Source organism: Schistosoma haematobium, chromosome 3 (assembly GCF_000699445.3).
Source record: "Schistosoma haematobium chromosome 3, whole genome shotgun sequence".
Taxonomy (NCBI): Eukaryota; Metazoa; Platyhelminthes; class Trematoda; order Strigeidida; family Schistosomatidae; genus Schistosoma; species Schistosoma haematobium.
The window spans coordinates 25,383,334-25,405,597 of record NC_067198.1 but is presented as its reverse complement, the minus strand read 5'-3'; the positions used below and the strand labels follow the sequence as shown (position 1 = coordinate 25,405,597).

The window sequence follows — 22,264 nt, the reverse complement described above, 5'->3', positions numbered from 1 at the left end:
AGACCATTCAGTCCTATTGTGCGACTCCTCAGCAGTGCACATCCACTATCCCACTTCGCGGGACTCGAACCCAGGACCTATCCGTCTCGCACGCGAGCACTTAACCACTAGACCATTGAGCCGGTATCTAACGGTGTTAGTGTCTAGCTTCAACTAATCCACGAAATTGAGTGACACATCCACCATTGTCATCAGTGAGGTACTATCTACTACAAATCTTATTTATGAGAACATTTTTTGAAATTATGATATTACGTATGTACACGGATTTTTAATGAATAATACTTCTATGTATAGGTTATATATATATATATATATATATATATATATATATATATATCTTATTTTTACAATCATTCATCACGAAATAGTTAACATAATAACTCGTTACTTTAATTAAGTCGGGAAATAGTACAACCATAAACCATTGAATTATCCTGATGTCTTTTCTAAAGGACAGTTTATCCGGTATTCGGGATATCTGAATAATTTTATTAACTGATTGATAGAATTTTCCAACATAAAAACCTCTACATTTTTCTGCTTCCTCTGTTACAATCTTTAGGGTACATGACCCCCTTTTTATACTCTTGAATTATTAAGCTTGTAACTTTATGCTAATATGGCTTCGATTTCTGTAATTCTTAAAATTTTGCTGAAAAGCATCACATATCTTCAATGTAGATATTGATAATGTTATTCATAATAAGTGAATCAGTAAGTTTGTTGAAAGTCAATTAGATCATGTATGAGGTGAATTTTTGAGTTCGAAGCGAATAGTAGGAAGTGGGAAAACTCAATGCAACAGTTTTCAAACTACTTTTCAATATTCTACTTTTTGTGAACTACTACTATTGAGGAGTTTGTTTGTCCGCTGAATTCATGAAATGCATATGATCGTTTGTTTTTCTCGCCGACTAGTAAACTCATAAGTTTGGATAATTTTATCATTCAGCTCCTTTTCCAACCGCACACGTTGTCATTATGTAATTTTAGAGTTTGTCAACCAATGTTATCATATGCATGACTTAGTTGCTGATTTTGAAGTTAAATATTACTCTCTCTATGAAGTGGAGAAATTTATAGAACCTATGGGATGAATATGCCAATATCCTTACATAAAATTATTTTAAATAATGGGCCAAGATTATTTGGAAAACTATTAGAAACCAGGAGACATTAGATGTGTGTTTCGTTCTAGTATGGTCACGTAATACCGTGAATAGACTCAATTTGAGAATGTCAATCATCTGACCCCAACTCGATGATCCAGACACAAAACGATCCATGAACAGATTATATTAGTCGCAAACAGCTGTCTTATATTCCTTGGTTTTCAATGATTGCCTGGATGAAGACTAACTTCAAATTGAATGCTTACCGCAAAACTCTAATCTTAATTCCCTTTAACATTTATGGCCTATGGAGTAAATCAGTGGGTAAGTGATGTCAAATGCTCCCCAAAAATAATAAACGATGGTTGCGCTCTATCCTGAACTGGATGACAGTCAAAAGTTCCAGTCATTCTGTTAATCTTCTCCAAATGAGTTACATTTCCGCTCCGTCAATACATATTCAATGTTGAATTCAACTAAAACGTTTACAATTCAAATTGTTTCTTTACAGATTTGTTATAATATTCAACAAGTAATTTTTTTAAGAAAAGAAAACAGACAATTTACATGTCGTCTTTATACAAGGTAACCAACCAATTGCATTAATTTTACTTTAACTCTATGAGTGGTAGCTTTCATTATTTACGATTTCAGATTTATATGAACTGTAAATAGGTCGGATATGGAAAACTAATTTTTCTGGTATCAAGATAAATTAATCAGCATATATAATACATACTGAAGTATTTATAATTTTGCGTTTGTTCAGTTAGTTACTAAGTGAATGTTAAGAGAAACAAAGAAGTATGAGACTGACAGATAAATACATACACTTATCTATACACAAAGAGAATGAAAGTATCTGTCTAACGTATTAGTATAAAACCTAAAGTAGTACGTACTCTCCATATATATATATATATATATATATATATATATATATATATATATGATTGGCTGTGAGGGCGGTTACATGGTGCATATGAGACTACGACATTCGATGTGTGTATAAAAAAGTATGATTTTATACTTAAAATAGTTTTTCAGTTGTTTGTGATGGTGAAATAAATCTGAGAACCAGACTAAAACCGATAAAAACGTTACAAATTATGTTTTATCATGAAATCATGCTAGTTAAATGAATACTACTGAGAATAATTTCTAAAGTTATGCTGATAAGCTGTGACTTGTATAGTTCAACCATCTTAAACGTATGACATTATAATGCTAACATTAGATAGAGTTGATTTAAGTGATAAATACAGACCATTAATTGGCAAACAAATATTGTACAATTGTTTTACTGACCTCTATACAAGAAGGGTTGATTACATATGAAATCGTTTTGGAGTACTTTTAAGGAGTCTAAAACAAATAAATTTTTTCAATGCCTTGATTCTTCGGCCGATGCAGCTCATGATGAGAAAATAACTTTGTAACGAACAACAGTCACTAACTACTGACTGAGATAGTAACTCACTGATGACAATGGTGAATGTGTCACTCAATTTCGTGGATTAGTTGAAGCTAGACACTAACACCGTTAGATACCGGCTCAATGGTCTAGTGGTTAAGTGCTCGCGTGCGAGACGGATAGGTCCTGGGTTCGAGTCCCGCGAAGTGGGATAGTGGATGTGCACTGCTGAGGAGTCGCACAATAGGACTGAATGGTCTTCCAGTGCTTTCAGGTTTTCCATGGTGGTCTAACTTCAATTGACTCATTATCTCAATTACTGAAATAAATATTTTCCAAAAACTTTATTTGAAACCAGTATCTTTAATGATGAATTTGAGTGACAAATTACGGGTTGTATACATATACAGTTAAAGTCAGAAGAAAATGGAATCAGAGGAGTAAGCAAATGAATGTCAAAATAGCTTAGTTCACAGAGCACCCAGTCGGTCTCCTGAACATTATAGGTTTAGGTTTTACTGTGATGTCGAATATATTTTAACTGCACTTACTATCATTACGTCAAGAAACTGGCAATTTACCTTGTTAAAAGTATGGGAGACAGTATCGGTTGATTAGTTCATAAGTATAATAAAGCAGATTGAAGTTAAATAAAAATTTTATTCTTAAGGAATTCTAACAAAGCTTTCCAACCAGTAGTATAGTCGTTCATCATATAAGTCGCAGTATTCAGCTCCCTATCAAATTTCAGTTTCATTCATAAAATACTGTTGGATAGCCTTTTCTCGCGCTTACATCAATCTTGATTGTATTCAGTATTTCATATCATTCCAATAGTGTGCTTATTTAAAAATGACTTGAAATGAAAAACTCCTATCGGTTATAAGATACCTTTTGTTGAGTGCAAACAAGCGTAAATCCTAAATCAATTAACGTATCCCATCAACTGGTCTCAAAATAAATAAATAAATCACATGACCCATAAACATTTATACGCAATTAAGAATTGAAAGTGTTATGAATTTCGCATTTTTTTCGCAAAATTCCCATGGTCATTTATTGTGAATTCTTGCCCTCGTAATTATCATGTAACTATATTGTCAATTAGAACACCGACATATACAACCTCGGCACAATGCCAAATCAATGATGCGTTAACCAGCACGAGCAGTCTACAGTCAACTGTGAGTCCTTATTGGTTATTCTCTCCTGGCCTTGTCAGTTTCAATCCAGAACACAAGTGTTATAACTGATGACTGCAGATTAGAGCGAAACGTATTATCGATCGGACCAAAGACGCGTAAGCACGTAAGAACGGCCTAGAGTTCTGATTGGTCCCGCATCCCTGTCTAACCCAGCCAGCTGAGTCCAGAACATAAGTCTCAGCCTCTGAGATATGAATCACTATATTTCAAGCATACTGAGTTTATATACCAAACAAAGCGACCACAACGTACCAATAAAATATGAAACAACATGTGTAAAAGAATTAACCAGATGTGGTTGTGAATGAGGGAGGTAGCGATTAACAGACAGGGAATAATTCATGAATGGTTAATCGTATAATAATAGTTCATCGGTCAAAATAAAGCTCATAATAAGAGAGGGGCATGAATATGACCAGTTTAGTTACATAACAATTATACGACAAAAATATACTCATAATATTGGTCCGTAAGTGGATCCCAAAAATTACCATTCATTATTCCTATCGAGATACAACAACAATCTCAGCTTCCACTATATGAATCAGGTATTTCAGATATACTCAGTTTATATACAAGCAAATCAGACCGCATTATGCCATAAAACAGAACATATGAATTGTGCAAGATCAAGCCAAAAAGTGGTTGTGATTGTGAAAGACTGTAACTAATAAATTTGGCAATAACTTGAAAATAGTAAATCGTATAGTAGTAGTCAATAGGAGATTATAACAAGAGGAATATGAATGTACATACAATATAGCTACATAATTGTTATCTAATAAGAATATACGTAACAACCGTCCATAGATAATTCCTAGCAGTTACCATTCATTCTCTGTTAGGATAATAATAAAGACCATCTTTAAGAAAAAAACAGTGACAGAACATGTGGCCATATCATTAAGTAGGCGTAGCCACAACTCGATCAATAATAGTATTCTGTAAAGTACAACCTACCTTCAGATGTTCGATGATTTCGAATAAATAAAGCATTGGGTGGATTGTTTGTAATGATGAAAGTTTCACAAATATACTATTATTTTACTACCTGAATATATTTTACCGCTTTGAACAGTAGAGAATTATTTTGGTCAAATGGAAATAAATTACAAATAAAGTTAACAAGGGAGTTGGTTAGACTATGTGCTGGTTTTCAATAGGCTGGTGTTATGATTCCTGTGTGTGGAATTTAGAAAAATACCTTTTGCATCTTACAAAAAGATGGTGAGAGAAAAACGAAATAGGGATAGTTTTTTGAGTAATTTGTCATACGGTACGGTTTATTCATGCTTTGTATATCATTATATGCAATCATAGACACAAGGTTTAACTCTGTAGTATATAGTAACAACCGTCCATAAATAGTTCTCAAAAGTTACCCATAATTTAATCGTCTTTGGATCTAACGTTGGAGTCATCTGTAAGCGTTTCAGTATGAAGTTTAATTCGAATTTTAATAGTAAAAGTCTAATAAACAGTTTTAAAAAGGTTGTAGGATTGTGTAAATCATATTTTATCTAAATATACTTATTTCTATTAAGTAAATTATTTACAACTGTTTCTGTAGTGACTGAATTACCAGTTTCGTCTTTGTAGATTACTTAAGCACGAGATCAATTTATTGTTCAACTGATTTGAATTAGGTTCCAACATGCGCTATGTTTTTCAAAAACTTAAATTTCTTAATATGTGCCCCGTTCAGTTTGAGTGTCATTAGCAGAATTTACTTACATTTTTTTGTTGACATTCACACTGAGATTCGCACTAAGTGCTTACGGGTCCAAAATTCAGTGAATTATCTGCTAAGCTACTAAGGCAAGATGGCCACCAGCTTGTCTAACGATCATAGAGTTTATTCTTAGGGATTTATATTGTCTTGATATTCATATTCGGTCCCAAATAGAGCAAAGTACTTGTCTTGAGTTTAGCTGTTAGGCACAATCAAAATCTAATAAAATACCTGTCTGTAAAACTCAACATACTATGAAAATGTGATAATTTCTGTTTATTTTCACAACACATATCGAGGTCTGCAGAAAACAAGACGAATATTCACGTGAAAAAATTTCCATTTCAAAGTAGCTTTTATAAAAGACACCAAGATAGATATTATTCTTTTATAAGTATAAAGCACTACAAAGTTTTGAACTATGTAAAACATTTAGATGTAGAATGGAAAATAATTTGAAACCAAATGAAAATCAAATTATCGGATCTCATCGTCACTTACTATTATAAGCTGAAAAGAACAAGCTTTGGTGGGGAGGTAGAACGATAAACTGATTGAACACAGAGAGTAATCAAACATCTTTAATTCCAAAATATGACTTTTTACAAGAACAGTGAATAAGTCCTTTGTACACTGAATTATTTACAGCCAAACTAATGTAGTGATGCCTCCAAAAATGAACTAGATCAATCTCATTTATCAGCTTTCTAGTAGTTTTCCCAGTACCGCTTAGATACGAATTTCTTGCTTTTTACTACAAAGGTTGAGTGTAACTTTAGATTTATGTCAATCTGATGAGTTTTGATTGGATTTTAATCGTGACGCTGAAAAATACTGTATAAGGATATTCAACTTAGTTCATTTAACTCATATGCTACCAGCTAATGCATCACCGGCACTAGCTAATTCATGACTGATTCTTACAATTACTTAGACCTATTCACTTAGTTTGTGATCATCTGAATAATACATAAGCTGAACTACTGTACAGAAAATAAATTAATTAATAATGATCAGGCAAATGATACCGAGAATTATGTTTATATTTTCTGAGACATAATTTAATTAACTGTAAAGATATCATATGCTGGATAAGAATACGAGAGAACATTATTTAAGAGAAAAAAAAGTAGAATTAAAATATTTATAATGAATAATTAAGCAATACGCTACAATTCAGGTTGATTAATTGTAGGTGTTATATACAACAGTAATGATGATTACGATCCAAATATCTTTAAAAAAAAAATAACTCACGACCTTAACAGTGAGCTTATTTAAACAAATAATATTTTTCAGATTGTTCCATTAAATCAGTCTGCATATCTCAGTGTTAACCAAGTGTAATTATATTCTTAATAAAACAAAATACATAATACATGTTACTACCATTATATAATTCATAAGAAAATATTTGATGCATTACAATTTATCTCTTTGATAGAATTTTGTACCGCAATTGTAAATTCAAAAATATAACAGTGATGTAGAGATATCTGAATTCTAAGATATGCAATTAAATCTTAAATAAGTATTTTTAGCAGTAGGTTTTTAAACCTAAATAGCATTAAGAGTGAAGGTGTTATTATTAATGAAAATGGATGATGGTTAAGTAATATCACAAATTAATTAAAGTGAAAAAAGTGAACCATTATTTGTCAATTCGGGCAACGCGCTTACCTTAAGACATTAAGCTCTTGATTTCGAGCCCACGCTAAAGTGATACAGATGTTTAATTTCATTAGCTATCTAGTTAAAATCAGTTCATAATATAAACTCTACTTTCAGATAATTAAAATTATTTTATCTAAGCCAAATTTATTTAATTTAATATCATAACCTGCTAAATGAATTATCTAAATTGTTTTAAGATGATTTATTCTGTGACCGTCAATAACGGGAACTCTTTTTGCCTCATAGTGTAAAAACATTTAATAAAAAACCTCATACAACAGGAATTAATCCTCCAGAAATACTACAAGACTAATATTAACTTGTTTTTCAACAAACGAATTTTCAAGAATCTTTTATGTTATATTTACATTTCATTATATCAGAAATAGCCAATGAAATCTAAAATGGTAATATTGTGGTGTGGGTTACTTATATCCACACAAGTAGTATATAACGGTGGTCAGGCATAGAATGTATTTCAGTAGAAGGTCGATGAGGAAAAAACGGGAACGGAAAGTAATTAGTGTGAAAACACAAGAACAATGAGATCTGAGACAATGGATTGATGTTTGTGACAGAAACTGTCAAGTTTGAGATGATGGATTGATATTTTGCAAATTAATAATTTACTATATGGTTCTCAGATTTTAGTGAGATGCTTTGTAATTTTGTATCAAGTACATTCGATTGTCCCCACTGGTGTCCTGTTCACTACAAAATCAGTAATCGTCAATATCATGTGAAATATACAAATAATGTTTCCCGAGTAAACAACATCAAATCACATTAAGATGATTATTTTAAGAGACAAATAATTTATATATGTTCATCTTTTCTTAGAAAGAATTAATTACAATTAACATGTTTTAAAATGTTGTTTAATGTATAACCCATGGTTTATGATATAATAGAAAAAAACATTATTTATTACAATCGGTAACATTCAGCTAACTAATTAAAATCTCATGGAATATTAAACAATTACAGTATCAAATGTCTTTTAGGATATAAACAGAGTAATTTTACAAGCTGAATCTAAACTATCGACTCTTGATTATCATTTCTGAAAAGAATCTCCGTTAGATAAAGTAAAGTGAATTTAATCACTAGATTGTATAATAGCAGGTCAATGTTGAATTTGTAAAGATTTTTAATTTGATTTTTCTCGAGGAATGACCACCTATAGAAATATTAAAAACTTGATAGTATTAGTACTGAACTATTTCGCTAAATTTTACCACTTCTCAGCAATGAACAACTGTGCTTATATACGGAATTAAGTACAGTCGTTATGTACCCTTAGGTCACCCGGTCGATATTTAGTTTTGTTATACTAGTTGGTTTAGATTCATTTGAAATTATATATAAATCGGTGAGCACTTCAGAATAAGTTTTGTTAATAATATCTAAATGAGTGTAGTGAATATCTGCTATTAAGATTGTCTCAGTCTATTTTAAGAAAAACTGTTTATAATTATTGTAATCAACTGAGTCATGGGACATGACAACATTTGACTGACTGGCTCTTTTTCTAGGGATATTGTACGGGTAACCTCAGATTTTTTATTTATCTAGTAAGGAGAAACATTTTAGTTCGGATTCAGTAATTGATTACATTTATATCATCTAAGAGATTTTGATAAGTTATTATGTATTGAAATGTTAATATTAACTGGGTAAATAATATTAGGTTACTAAATTGAATGATATGATAGAAATAAACAAACGGAATAATAAAATAGAACAAAGTACAAGCAGAATGATAGTAAAGGAAGAACAATATATATTAATCGTATCTAACACGAGCCTACATAATATACTTTTCAGAGCATACCGGTCGGGTTTGTGATAAAATAGAAAACAAGTATCTAGGTTCGTTCTAAATTACTTGATTATTTTATGACAGTTATGGTGATTCGAAAAATTTAGAAAGTAATTTAAGCATAATTTACCGATTAATTCAGTATTTTATGAAAACAGTGCACAATGTATCCAAATACAGGTAATCAATCACCTATGGGATGACATAGAGTGATTTCAACAACTAACAATAACGGTAGGTATAAAAATACATCTGTAAAATATATAATTTACAGTCAAAGGACTTTTATCAAAGCACACAGCAGTCACAGATTGCTTACATTTTAGACCAAAACGATGTAATACATAGACGATTCAGTAAACAAAATAATCCATTGATCTGTCTTCTCCGAATGTCGTCCCAGAGAATTCCACGTCGTGCATTATTTGCCGACTCTGGGACTGGTTGGAAGAAGCGGAGAGGTGGTCAGTGCATGACATGGTGTCGTGGCATGAAAGAAAGCTGCAAAGGACTGGCTTGTGTTGGTCCTTCACGACTCCCTGGTTGGGGTCTGAGAGATGGTGCTACACAGTGGCTAGAGACGTTATCAGATATGGCTCAGAATAGAAGCCAGTGGCGATCCTGCTGTGACCTTCTTTTACTTTCTTCATAAAAAGTGGTTCTGTCTCCCTTACCTGAAAGATTTCTTCCGATTGTACCTTTGCGTTCCCTGATTACTAGCACATTACCTTACACCAATCTCTTCGTTATTGTTCTCTCTTTTTTTGTTGCGCTCCTTAGCTTTTTTTTTCTTTCTTTGTATTCCTCTCGAATTTTCATTGTTTTGTGTGGCGCATATATATTGGCGCTCTCTTGTACCAATATTCATGTGTCCAAATAAATAAAATAAATAAAATAAAATTGATCTGTCCGAATTAATTCTTTCCATCCTAAGAATTCTTTTTCATCAATATGTACCACCAACTGCTTTTAGTAAATTATTGAAGTACATTTCATGTGACCATCACAAAAACTAAATTAAAAAAGTAACTCAATACGACTTATAGTGGTGGGAAGAGATAGATAATTTTAGCAATATTATTGTGAATTAATTAGAGTTACAAATGATAACCATTCGGCTGCAACGTGGCTGAATTTTACAATACTCGTCAAGTGAAATGAATAATCTGCTATTTTTCGTCTAGATTTCAGGAGTTTCAACCTTCAGTCTCGCGTACGAACGCTTAACCTCTAGACCACTCAGCAGGCATTCAGTGGTGTTAATCACAATTGATTGATCACTGGGTGGTGATCAATCTCATGCTTGTCTAGTCCTTATTAGTGCAGATCGAATGCTATCGATCATGTTGCAATGTGGCCACCAGTCTAGGTGACTCGACACTGCGGGCACTATGTAATGAGATTTAGATGGTGGTTGGAGGTAGTCAACAGGAAACCCTGGACCCGGGTTTCGTGCTACTTGGCACTCGTCAGCAAGGTGTACCTGTAATCTTGAGGGAACTGGTGCTCCCTGACGGATTCGATCTCGTGTCACCCAGCTTCACAGTCAGAGACGTTACCACTGAGCTATCCGAGTCGTGACCAACCTCCTGTAGGACTGAGATGTGTCGAGTCACCTAGACTGGTGGCCACATTGCAACATGATCGATAGCATTCGATCTGCACTAATAAGGACTAGACAAGCATGAGATTGATCACCACCCAGTGATCAATCAATTGTGGTTACATCTCAGTCCTACAGGAGGTTGGTCACGGCTCGGATAGCTCAGTGGTAACGTCTCTGACTGTGAAGCTGGGTGACACGAGATCGAATCCGCCAGGGAGCATCAGTTCCCTCAAGATTACAGGTACACCTTGCTGACGAGTGCCAAGTAGCACGAAACCCGGGTCCAGGGTTTCCTGTTGACTAACTCCAACCACCATCTAGTGGTGTTAATGTCTAACTTAAATCAATCGACGATATTGTGCAACCATTCTAGTAAATCAAGGTTTTCAGTGGTGGTCTAGCTTACATCGACTGGTGAATTCAACTGTGAAAATACTACAATCTCTACAAATCCCATACTGATAATAATGATATTAGACTGATTCTATTTTAGATTTGGGAATTCCACGTATAGTCTTATCACAATTGATGTAATTAAAGAAATAACCTACTTACTTACACCTGTTACTCCTCGTGAAGGAGCATAGATCGCTCACCAGCATTCTCCATCCAACCCTGTCCTGGGAAATCATTTCCAGTTGTTATTCATCCTTTTCATATCTGCTTCTATTTCCCGACGTAATGTGTTCGTATATATAAATGATTAATCAGGTTGAGATAAAGCTTGAACAATAGGATGATTTAAATCAACTTTTCACTTTAGAACTATCAGTAGTTTTAACGGCGTATGGGTCATTGAGTATTATCATGTTAATTAAAGGTATAGAACTAATAACATTTTATCAAGTTATAAACTGAATTCGAATCAGTAAACAATGATTAACCAGTTCCATATTTGATTATTATCTCTATATTTCACTAAAATTAGTGAGACGATTAAAGTTGTTGTATGTATTTTTTCAAAAACTCCCTATTTCTTAGCTGATTTGTTTGCCATAAGGTCAAACAAAATCAATAGAATGTAATAGGTACTCAAGAATTTGTTTTATACCTGCACGCTTTTATTTTTTAAATAAGTCTAGATATTATTTAACAACACAGTATCTCTTGCAGTGGTTAGTAATTTGTTCCCAATAATTTCTACAGAAAATATCTATTCCTTGACAATTCTTTATTTTTTCACTTTAATTATGTTTATCTTGAGATTCTAAAGGCGAAAATGATATATGAACTTGTGTTCCGATGTTAATAACATTATATAATTGGTTACTACTACTAGTTACGTTTTTAATGTACGGAATAATGTGCAATATTTTAGATGTGATCTGTTTTCCAAATTAACAGCTAATTCTTGGTCAATCCAACTGACCCGAATAGGAAGCTAGGATGTGTGAATTATTCTGTTGCCGAATTATAGTAATTAGAGCTTGTCTGTATTTTTATGGATATTCAACATGACTTGATTAATATTAGTGTTAACCGTAATTGATGTCTAATAAATTTAGAACTATATTTGTAAATATGTCTATAACGTGTCAAAGACAGTGTCACAAACTTCAACATACAGTTTGTGTATTGATCAAATTGATTTTTCAGGTGTGTGCAATACACAGAACAACATAAGTTACTGGAAATAACCAGCATAGTTGAGCATTTGATAATCCATGGTCAACCTATCAGTGGAATTGTTTTAGGGTGTGACACTTATATACGTTATGATAGACTAACAACTCTAATATTTCTGTACAACGTAATCAGTAAACCTGCTTTTGTGGGCTAATAGCGCTGTATTATTCAGACTAGTTAGTAACAAGTCATAGGAAACCAGCGGTCTCTTTAAATAAATAATTTCAATAATTTATTTCTCTTATTTACATATCTACTTGACTATTTATGTATTTTCCCTAAAGTTTTTACTTTACGACTATAGTAAACCACATAAATTAGATGGAAACTATAGCATAAGTAATTTTCAACGGAACTAAAAACATCTTTAAATTTGCAGAACATTCCGACATAGATTATGTAAAAGGTTGCACAGATTACAATTTTTTTACAGTGCGTGGTTAAGGAACTAAAACTTTATTAATGAATTTTTATTTCATGTGAAGCACAACATTTCAGTCATAAGAACTACTGAAGACAGGAAGAACTCAATAAAAATAAATAAGTTGTAGTAAATCAGTAGATGAAATCATGGTCATTTACTGCACAAAAACAACAGAAGAAATAAAACTTTTCCCAAACCACTATTGTCCAATATTCACATATTTCAAGGATTTAAACATTTGACTAGACGAATATTATAAAATACTTTTATCCATGCCTATATTGAATACTTTGGGGAGATATGGTATTAACTAGTAATTTATTTCATTAAACATGGGAGAATTATCGGAACTACGTATTCTATTCATTTTACTATATTTTTTCAGAGATTACGTAATAGAGAAATAGAATTTAAGCAATCGACCAAGTCATAAGTTCGAACTCCCGTTGACCTACTTCAATTCAAATGCCTGGGTAGTATCATTAGCCCTTCCATGAAATTTGTAGCTCCAACTTAATTCAATCCACCTGCATTTAGTGAATAAAATAGGAAGAAGAGTTAGTAATATTTATTTAGCCCATAGTACTATAATGTGATTTCGCATCGAATATTATCTGTGTTAATTGCGCTTCATATTAGTTCTTGATTCCATTCTGATGCATAGAAAATATGATCTTAAGAAACCCATTAAACCATTATCTTCACAAGTAAAAAAAAATGGAAGGACACTAAGAGGGCTATTTCAACTAGTCCAGTCATCGAAGAAATCGTATCACATTCAGGTAGAATATACCATTCATTTACCAGATATTGAGAGTATAGTACGACAGTGAGCTCTTGCTTGCCATACAATAATGGGACTTGATTTGTCAGAATTACTGCATAAGATTCAGAAACTGACCACTAATGAAATATAGAAGGAAGCTCGATTGGAGCAGGAGAAAGGAACGTTTTGCCATAAAGAGTCCAGCTTTAATCAAAACAATGTATGTTCTACAAAAGGGCTAGGAGAGATGACTATTGAAGTAGGATGAAATCAGACACTTATGAGGTGACGAGTGATAGCAACAATCAAGCGAGTGGTGCTGAGGCTAAAAATAAGAATCCCACGAAAAAAAGCCATCTGGGAGAATACTGCACATGAACGGTATTTTTTAAGTAGTGGGTCTATATTCTTGTTAAGTATATAATGTGATCACGATTATTATTGGTTTTAACAGATACAGAACGGGATCACTGACACCATTGTTTTACTAGAAGCTTATCAGTAGCAAGCTTGAAAATGTTAGTATTTCAACTGTTTTAATCTCAAAGTTAGTCCAAACAACAATCAGAGTAAGAATGATGATATTAATGCTAACACACATGAGAATTGAAAATATTTACATTTTTAACGAAAAGCTACAGACTCGCACTGGCTGTTAGTATTTACTTCATACACAATTCAGTCTAACACAAAGCCATTATCAAATATGATAACTTGAGGGAAATGTCTCTCATTATGAGGCGAAGTGATAAAGCACTATATTTTCCTCAATGCTGCTTAGGGAACCAAGTTGATAAGTAACAAAAAAGAAATAAGGATTTGTTAGCTTCTAAAAACTGAGCCAAACGATGTATAACAAGAAAAATCATTAGTTCGCTCATCAACAAGACACTAATAAAGCCAAAATTAACTGCGTCAGATAGAATATTTTACCGTTCTATGCAAATTAAAAACTCAGGAAAGGAAAGAAAGAGAAGAATGTTATGACTCTTGTTCGGTTAAATATTAAGTGACTAAATTGCCAATTAAAAACCGACGTATACGACCTCGGAACAGTGCCAAACCAATGATGCGTTAACCAGTACGAGTAGTCTACAGTCAACTATGACTCCTTATTGGTTATTCTCTCCTGGCCGTCTGTTTCAATCCAAAACACAATCTCAGATTCCACTATATGAATCAGGTATTTCAGATATACTCAGTTTATATACAAGCAAATCAGACCGCATTATGCCATAAAACAGAACATATGAATTGTGCAAGATCAAGCCAAAAAGTGGTTGTGATTGTGAAAGACTGTAACTAATAAATTTGGCAATAACTTGAAAATAGTAAATCGTATAGTAGTAGTCAATAGGAGATTATAACAAGAGGAATATGAATGTACATACAATATAGCTACATAATTGTTATCTAATAAGAATATACGTAACAACCGTCCATAGATAATTCCTAGCAGTTACCATTCATTCTCTGTTAGGATAATAATAAAGACCATCTTTAAGAAAAAAACAGTGACAGAACATGTGGCCATATCATTAAGTAGGCGTAGCCACAACTCGATCAATAATAGTATTCTGTAAAGTACAACCTACCTTCAGATGTTCGATGATTTCGAATAAATAAAGCATTGGGTGGATTGTTTGTAATGATGAAAGTTTCACAAATATACTATTATTTTACTACCTGAATATATTTTACCGCTTTGAACAGTAGAGAATTATTTTGGTCAAATGGAAATAAATTACAAATGAAGTTAACAAGGGAGTTGGTTAGACTATGTGCTGGTTTTCAATAGGCTGGTGTTATGATTCCTGTGTGTGGAATTTAGAAAAATACCTTTTGCATCTTACAAAAAGATGGTGAGAGAAAAACGAAATAGGGATAGTTTTTTGAGTAATTTGTCATACGGTACGGTTTATTCATGCTTTGTATATCATTATATGCAATCATAGACACAATGTTTAACTATGTAGTACTCAATCACCAATAGCATATGAGGATAAAATAAGCCTGACTACTAAGCTTTATAAGTAAATTATTTTTTACAATGATTCTATTTTTCCTAGATGATTTCAATACGTAATAAGAGCTATTCTTAAACGCAAAACTTGATACTTCTTAGCAATGGACGATTTCAAGAGTTCATAAAAACCAATGACAAAGTCGAAAGAGAAATTGAGCATCAAGTTTTATTTATATAATTTAATAATAGTTGTAATGAAGTACAATTATTTTCCTATCTCAGACAAAACACTATGTCAGTATTGGTCACCACAGAGGTCGATCCAACGGACAGGGTTAGAGTAAATGCTAGTTATTAGCAAGAAGTACTATTTAAAGCTCTTCCTCTTAATACACATATCAAGAACCATAGTGGAAATTTAATGAGAATCCGCTTAATTTGTGAATCCTCTTCAGCTGCTAACATCCTTTCTGATATAAGGTTATTAACAGTTGATCATTCGTGTGGTAATAGTTAATCTTAAACAAGTCATCATAAAGATTGAAAACAATTTCACCTACTCACATATATGTATAAGTCGAACAATTTATATTGTGATGATCGGGTGTTTTGTATATAATACCAAATATTGGTGCATAAATGACAATTTTAAAAAACAAGTCAGAGATCAACGCGGTTTGCAATGGACTTAATAGCTTTTCGAACTACTGAGTTTGACCTCAATAACCAGGATTTCGAAATGTAAGCTGATTTTGCGTGACGTTATTAGAAATGTAAAAATTGTCAAGAATTGCAGTAGTGGTCTATGATAACGATAGGTTACGCGAGAAATACGACATTTAGTTTACGAAGCGGCGGCCACTGAGTCTCTTATAATGAATCAAGACAGAAGCGGTAAAAGTGTACTGAATAGATTAAGAGAAAGGGAATTCTCTTTTTCCCATTCAATGACACTATGGGCTATTTTAATTATCTGTATCGAATAGGTAAAAAGCGTCATTAAATATAATTAATTAATTTGCAGAGAAATAGCGATCTAACTCAGTCTGTACCATTGAATAACACTAAAGTAGATAATCCAGACAATTCTTAAAGTATCACTTAACGATCCTTGTGCTAAAATATTTATAATAAGTCTAACTAATCAGTCAATCATAATCAATCTAGAGAGTGGTACATGTATGCATTGACTCAAGCTACTATATAATACTAGAACATAGATAAAATTACCAAGAATAATGACAAAGTACTAGAAGTTATTAATCCAAAGAAACACCAAATACAAATAAACTGACAAAATTCCAGCTTTCAAAACATGATTCACCACGGTCTGACGTACGACGCAGCACATAGTACGCAAGGATGAACCAAAATGCTCATACTCCAGTCCATACTTGGTCAGTACACGGATAGTCATTCAAAAATCGAACCAAATAGAAATTATTACGCTGTGTGACCCTAATGTAACTCCGCCCGGAGTCCCTCCGGGGGCTACTACCGGTCCCAAGCCCGGATAAAGGGGGAGATATCGTAAAAAAAAACTCGTCCACGATCTTAAAGAACGAATGCCTGGAGCTTAATTAAGATAGCGATTTCCTGACTCAGTATGTAGATGTAGCGAAAGATATTTGATAGGAACACCGAAAAAGCCTCATCATGGACATACCTCGTGTTTAGCCATTTCTAGACTAAGTGCTAACCACATCTTCACACAAAGTTACTGTCCACACCGCCATCTTTCTCACGTTGGAATCTATTTAGCTCGCTAACACATGCTTAGAACTGAATATATAATTACGGACGCTAAACAGCTAATAAATGAATGTAATCATGTCGGAAAACGAACGACCTGAGCAGTTGCGAGTTAACTGTGCTCAACAAGTTTCCAAGGATATTTTCAAACGAGCTCAGTGGATGTAGACTTGACAAAATACATTTATTCTAGTGGTTTTAGTGGAAATCCTTGAAGGCGTAAAACCATTGATAAGCAAACCTAAGCTCACAAACTAGGACTACTTCGAAATCCGTGAGTTAGAAACAGACCTGATAAGACTTTTGGCCTAGCGAACAAGCAAAAACGCACGGGGTACAAGAGTAAGGGCGGGTAACGTCGAGCAACACCACCTCATGTACAAGCGAAGACAATCCCTGGGGAGGGGAAGTATCATGTACATCAAATGACCTCACCCTTATAAGAAACCACGCCTATAGTTCAGTCGAGTGTGCACAAAAAAGATAGATTTGACAGACCGTTAGTATATTTTGTGGTAATCAAACCTTACAATAAACATAACAGAACCAAGAAACAATCAATGTACATGAATGTAGGGATTACCACATTATAAAGATTACGAAGTAATGAACAGTGGACTGAAAAGTCAATGAGTGGACATACCGATTGGTAAATAATAACCTTGAAGAAGCAGCTAAAAGCGTTTCGTCCATAGAAACATTACTTATTTGGCAAAGACGACACCACAAATGGATAAAGGGACCTATGGCATCGATCGAGCAAGGCATATATTGCCTGGAAACTGACTTATTATACTACTTATACTAGATGTGATGAGACTTGGTCTTTAGATAGAGAATTTGCCACATCCGCAATAAATGCAGCACAATTCGTGGAACGGCAGTTGATGAACCACAAGAAAAATCAAGTTTTTGAAAAAGCACATTAATTAAGAAAAATCAGCCCGATTATGTGCGAAAAAAAACAAAGAAACCAATGAAAACTACCAAACAAAACTGTACACTTATCAAGAAAAAAATGAAAAGTCATGATCAATACTATGACCGTGAAAAGAAAATATTGCACCTTCTGGGAACGGGGACAATTCCCATTTTGAAAATATTAAACATTTCAGCGAACTTAACAAATAATGTTAATCAGAAATTAAAGAAAGTGATAGTTCATAATCACACAATCGCAGAACTAATAGGCTGACATAAGTGAACTTATAGTAGTAATAAACATACACAGCACTTGGGCATATTATGAAAACATGATATATGAATAAGAAACAAATAAGTTAGTTTAATGTAGCATTGATTATTAAGCCGGAACTTAAATCTTCCTGCTTTGCATGTAGAACTAAAGTGTCAGCCAAATTATGTGAGGAAGTTAGGACTGTTGTAGATGAGGACTGACCAATAGAATCAACAATAAGTCTATCATGACCTATAAGCGTAGATGCAGAAGGCAAGACGTGGTTTGCAGCACAAATCGTATCAGATGTTGATCGGTGCGCCATCGAACGTGGGATAGGATGAATATTGTGCAAAGACTCAACGGGAGCGGGAGGAAGATGAGAATGAGGTGAAAGAGATGGAGGGTCACACAGAGAATCCAATGCTGATTTTATGGTAGAAAGGCCAGATGACGTAATGCATGACGAGGAAAGTGGAGTGGAGTGCATTATGTTCTTATCACCATTCGGGCTTACATTTTGAGTGACTAACATAGCATTTTGTCCGCCAACAACTAAATGACTCAGCAACTGAGATGGCAATACATTTGAGTCACCAGATGATAAAAGCAAGGTGTTACGAGCATCTTCACTAACAAGACAGGGTGCATTGAGATGGACGTCAGAATGGTTCATAGATAATGATGGATCCGGAGTTAAACTAGGCGGTGCAGGGGATGATGAAAGCTCGACAGAAGTTGGAATAGCTGAATGACAACCAGGGATTCGATTAAGGACTGAGTCATTCATTGATTCAGCAAGGTGTGGGGTGGTAATTGCATCATGTGCTGACCGTACAACACAATGATCACCCATGTGGGTGGACATGCGTGCACTGTGGTTGGGTGGAGACCCTTCCAGACTATGAACTGGGGAAGACGTTGAGGCAGTTAGTTGTACATCTTTGTCATCTACCCACTTGTCAAGAGATCTGCGACGAGCATTCATGAAGAAATTAGCAACCGTAGATACTTCCAGATTTAATTGCTGCGCAATGGTGGCTTGCATTTCTTTGCTAGGACGCTTAGTTTCTTTGAAAATAGCATGTAACGTGCGTCTTTGAATATCAGTAAAAACAAGTCGAGGTTTTTTTGAAGAGCGTTCATCTTGAGCTTTCTGAGTTTCTTCTGTTTTTCGTTTACACGCTGCAAAGATTGTGAGTTAAGGAAAACAACTTACTTGCAAGGCGTAAGGCAGACATCCGCTGGTACTCAGGTTCGTTCAACCAGTTCCACATGCGTCTAAACGTTTCACGTCCTGACTTTAGCTTGCTCCAAGGTTTTGGGTTTCTAAGCAGATCAGAAAGCGTTCCTTGGCTTCGACACAGAACTCGTTGTGCAAACACTGCTTGTGGAATGCTGTACCTCTTTAGCTCTGCGCTTATTCTTTGGGCTAAATCCTAAAAAGCAGCAATTTAGGGTCAAACAATCAAATTACCTTAGTGTTGAGTTCACTCATATCATCTGGCAGGTTTTGATCATTACCTTCCTGATCACTGCCATCAACTTGAGGAATAGGTGATACGTTCCCTAAGGGAGATATGAGGATAGAACTTATATTACCTGGGTCAATTAGCTTTACGGGTTTAACATTCACTGATTGATTAAACGTATTTTGGGATGTAACAACAACTGGCGACGCATTCAAATTGCCAGACTGATTAGTGTGAGCATAAGCTAAAGCAATATACAGATAGAGCAATCTTACCAGAATTCCCATCATGTATTTTTTCATTGTTTTTTTGCATTACCGGTTTTAAATCCTCAATAGCGTAACTGTGGCTTTGCTGAATTGATTCGTTATCGTTGGCGATTTGACTATAAAGCTTGTCTGACACGGAGGTTATTGGTGGGAGGGAAGTCATATTTGTGTAATTTGTGGACTTGGAGCCTTCCGATGAATTGGGCTTATCGTTGCCACTAGTCATCTCACCCAGCTGCATTGAAGTAAGCCCAGCAAAATTAAGATCGGTAGCTAATAAGTTATCAGGCAGGGTGAGAGTCATGCCATCTAAACTTTGCTCAGGCATAGTGAAATGTGTAGAAGGGGTAGTAAGAAGAATAGTTTGTTGATCTCCACAGTTGATAAACGTCAGCTTGACAGTTTGAACACCTTGAAGTGCTTGTGCACCACCTTGCAAAGCTTGTAGTTCTAGAGGACCGGAGTCCCCAGTGTTAAAAATAGGAATATTCTCTAAATCACTGAGTGGGAGACCAATTTTACCGGGAGCAAGAGCACCTATAGGAACAGGAGCCATAGTTAGTGTCCCACAACCGGAACTAGCAGGTATTCCAGAAGAAAGCATCCTGGGCTTAGAAACAATGTTTACTCCTTTTCCAGGAACAGATAATCCATCCTCATGACTCTGCCCATTTAGATCAAAATTTTGACTGTCAAGAGCAGCTTTTAGAGAAATGTTATTGAGTGCAGCTTCGTCATGCAGGGAAATACCACTAATCAGTGACTGGAATGATCTTTCAGTCATTTAGCATCCAGGATGTATGTAAATAGCCGTCTAAGAAGCAAATTTTAACGACCTTCCAGAAAGCGTGCGAAAAAATTCGATCGAACTTATCGACGTTCTGCGGTCAATACTGCGAAGGACAAATCCATTATGGCCGTTCGATATGAGTGCGCGTGGTTGGTCGATAATCTGTACCGATATAGTACCAGATTTTTGACTGAATACTGTAACTGTTACTAATTAATTTAATTTTAAATTATTAATTGAACACGCAGATAGCTAATTATTACATAAAGACTCATTTTTAAATCAAATATTTTGTTGATAAGTTGTAGCACAAAAGTAGTATGCTGCAAAATACCCTCATTTTTGTAGGGCAACCGCGCAATATGAAACTCGAACAGTGTAGTAAGTACAGTCCACAATTGCTCATATTCCTACTTACTACATGTTTTAATATTATGTATTATTTAGAATCATTTAAACACCAGCAATATTAGGTTGGTATCACTACAAAGTGCTCAGAGTCCGGTTGGATGAATGATTGTACAACATAATTAAGATTAATACATCCCTATATTGTTCATTAGGTTTCTCCTGAGTAATTTACTTTTCAAGTATTCGTCATCACAATATCACTGAGGCAGAAGCAATGCGTCGGAGACTCATTCTAGTTTATATGACACTTGTATGCACACTTGTCCATACAACTGGAAGGTTGTAACAGAGTGAGACGGGCAATGGTATGTTTCCTCGTCGAGTAGGTCTTGTAGTTTTAGTTATCCCAGAGTGTAAAAGCTTCTCTCATACTTACTTAAGCCGGGTTTCTAGTTACAGTTACTGTGTCCATCACTTTTAGAGCTTCCACAACACTTCTAGGGATGAGCTCTTTTGTTTCTGTCGTCTTTCATTACTCGATTATAAAGTTTTTTGTATTGGTTCTGTGAGCTCACTTAATTTCAATGACCTAATTAAAACGTCGTTGCTTCAGACTCATATGTTTATCTCCGACAGAGGATGGAATACCATTGGACAACTGTAACAAGTGGTATCACAACATATGCACCGGACTCACACCGGTTGCATATATGGGGTGTTGCAAGCCAGTACCTAGTTAGTTGTTCAAGGCATGCAGCTCTACAAAGTCTACTGGAAACCGTGACGGTTTTCCACCGCAAAACATGCTGTTAGTAATTGTTGTAGTCTTTTTTGGTCAGAGGTTGGTATGCGTTGGATGATTGCTGCTTTGAGTTTATCATAGGACCATGTTCCTGCACTTGGTCGATTAAGTCTCAAATTTCTGCAGCGATCTCAACCGGAAAGGCACATACTGTGCCCACATATTTGGTTGCTTGTGATCGGGTTCCTTGTGCCAAAAATAAAGCTATCTGAGCAAACCAGATCGTTTGGTTTTTACCCAGTATTATGGAAATCTGAAGTCCGAAACGGCATAAACTGTGGTTATAATGTGTTCAGTGATG

At 34.5% G+C, this 22,264-nt stretch overlaps 1 protein-coding gene across 1 annotated transcript; it reads right to left on the bottom strand.

Moving 5' to 3' along the window:
- Positions 1-12,270: 12,270 nt before the first annotated feature.
- ONECUT1_1 (Hepatocyte nuclear factor 6) lies at positions 12,271-21,053 on the bottom strand. The gene is made up of 6 exons (XM_051213396.1): positions 20,027-21,053; positions 19,882-19,995; positions 19,757-19,848; positions 19,499-19,718; positions 14,980-19,464; positions 12,271-13,145 (listed from the first exon to the last, which is right to left on the bottom strand). Exons 1-5 carry the CDS (start codon positions 20,802-20,804, stop codon positions 18,383-18,385), a joined length of 2,286 nt encoding a protein of 761 aa, XP_051069374.1. The 5' UTR covers positions 20,805-21,053; the 3' UTR covers positions 12,271-13,145; positions 14,980-18,382.
- Positions 21,054-22,264: the final 1,211 nt, after the last annotated feature.

What these genes read in the sequence shown, in the direction of transcription:
- ONECUT1_1 (XM_051213396.1), bottom strand. Translation starts at nt 20,804, where the DNA reads ATGACTGAAAGATCATTCCAGTCACTGATTAGTGGTATTTCCCTGCAT. An exon ending in CGTAAAGCTAATTGACCCAG is followed by an intron (nt 19,849 to 19,881) that starts GTAATATAAGTT and finishes TATCTCCCTTAG; the next exon opens with GGAACGTATCACCTATTCCT. An exon ending in GTCTGCCTTACGCCTTGCAA is followed by an intron (nt 19,465 to 19,498) that starts GTAAGTTGTTTT and finishes CAATCTTTGCAG; the next exon opens with CGTGTAAACGAAAAACAGAA.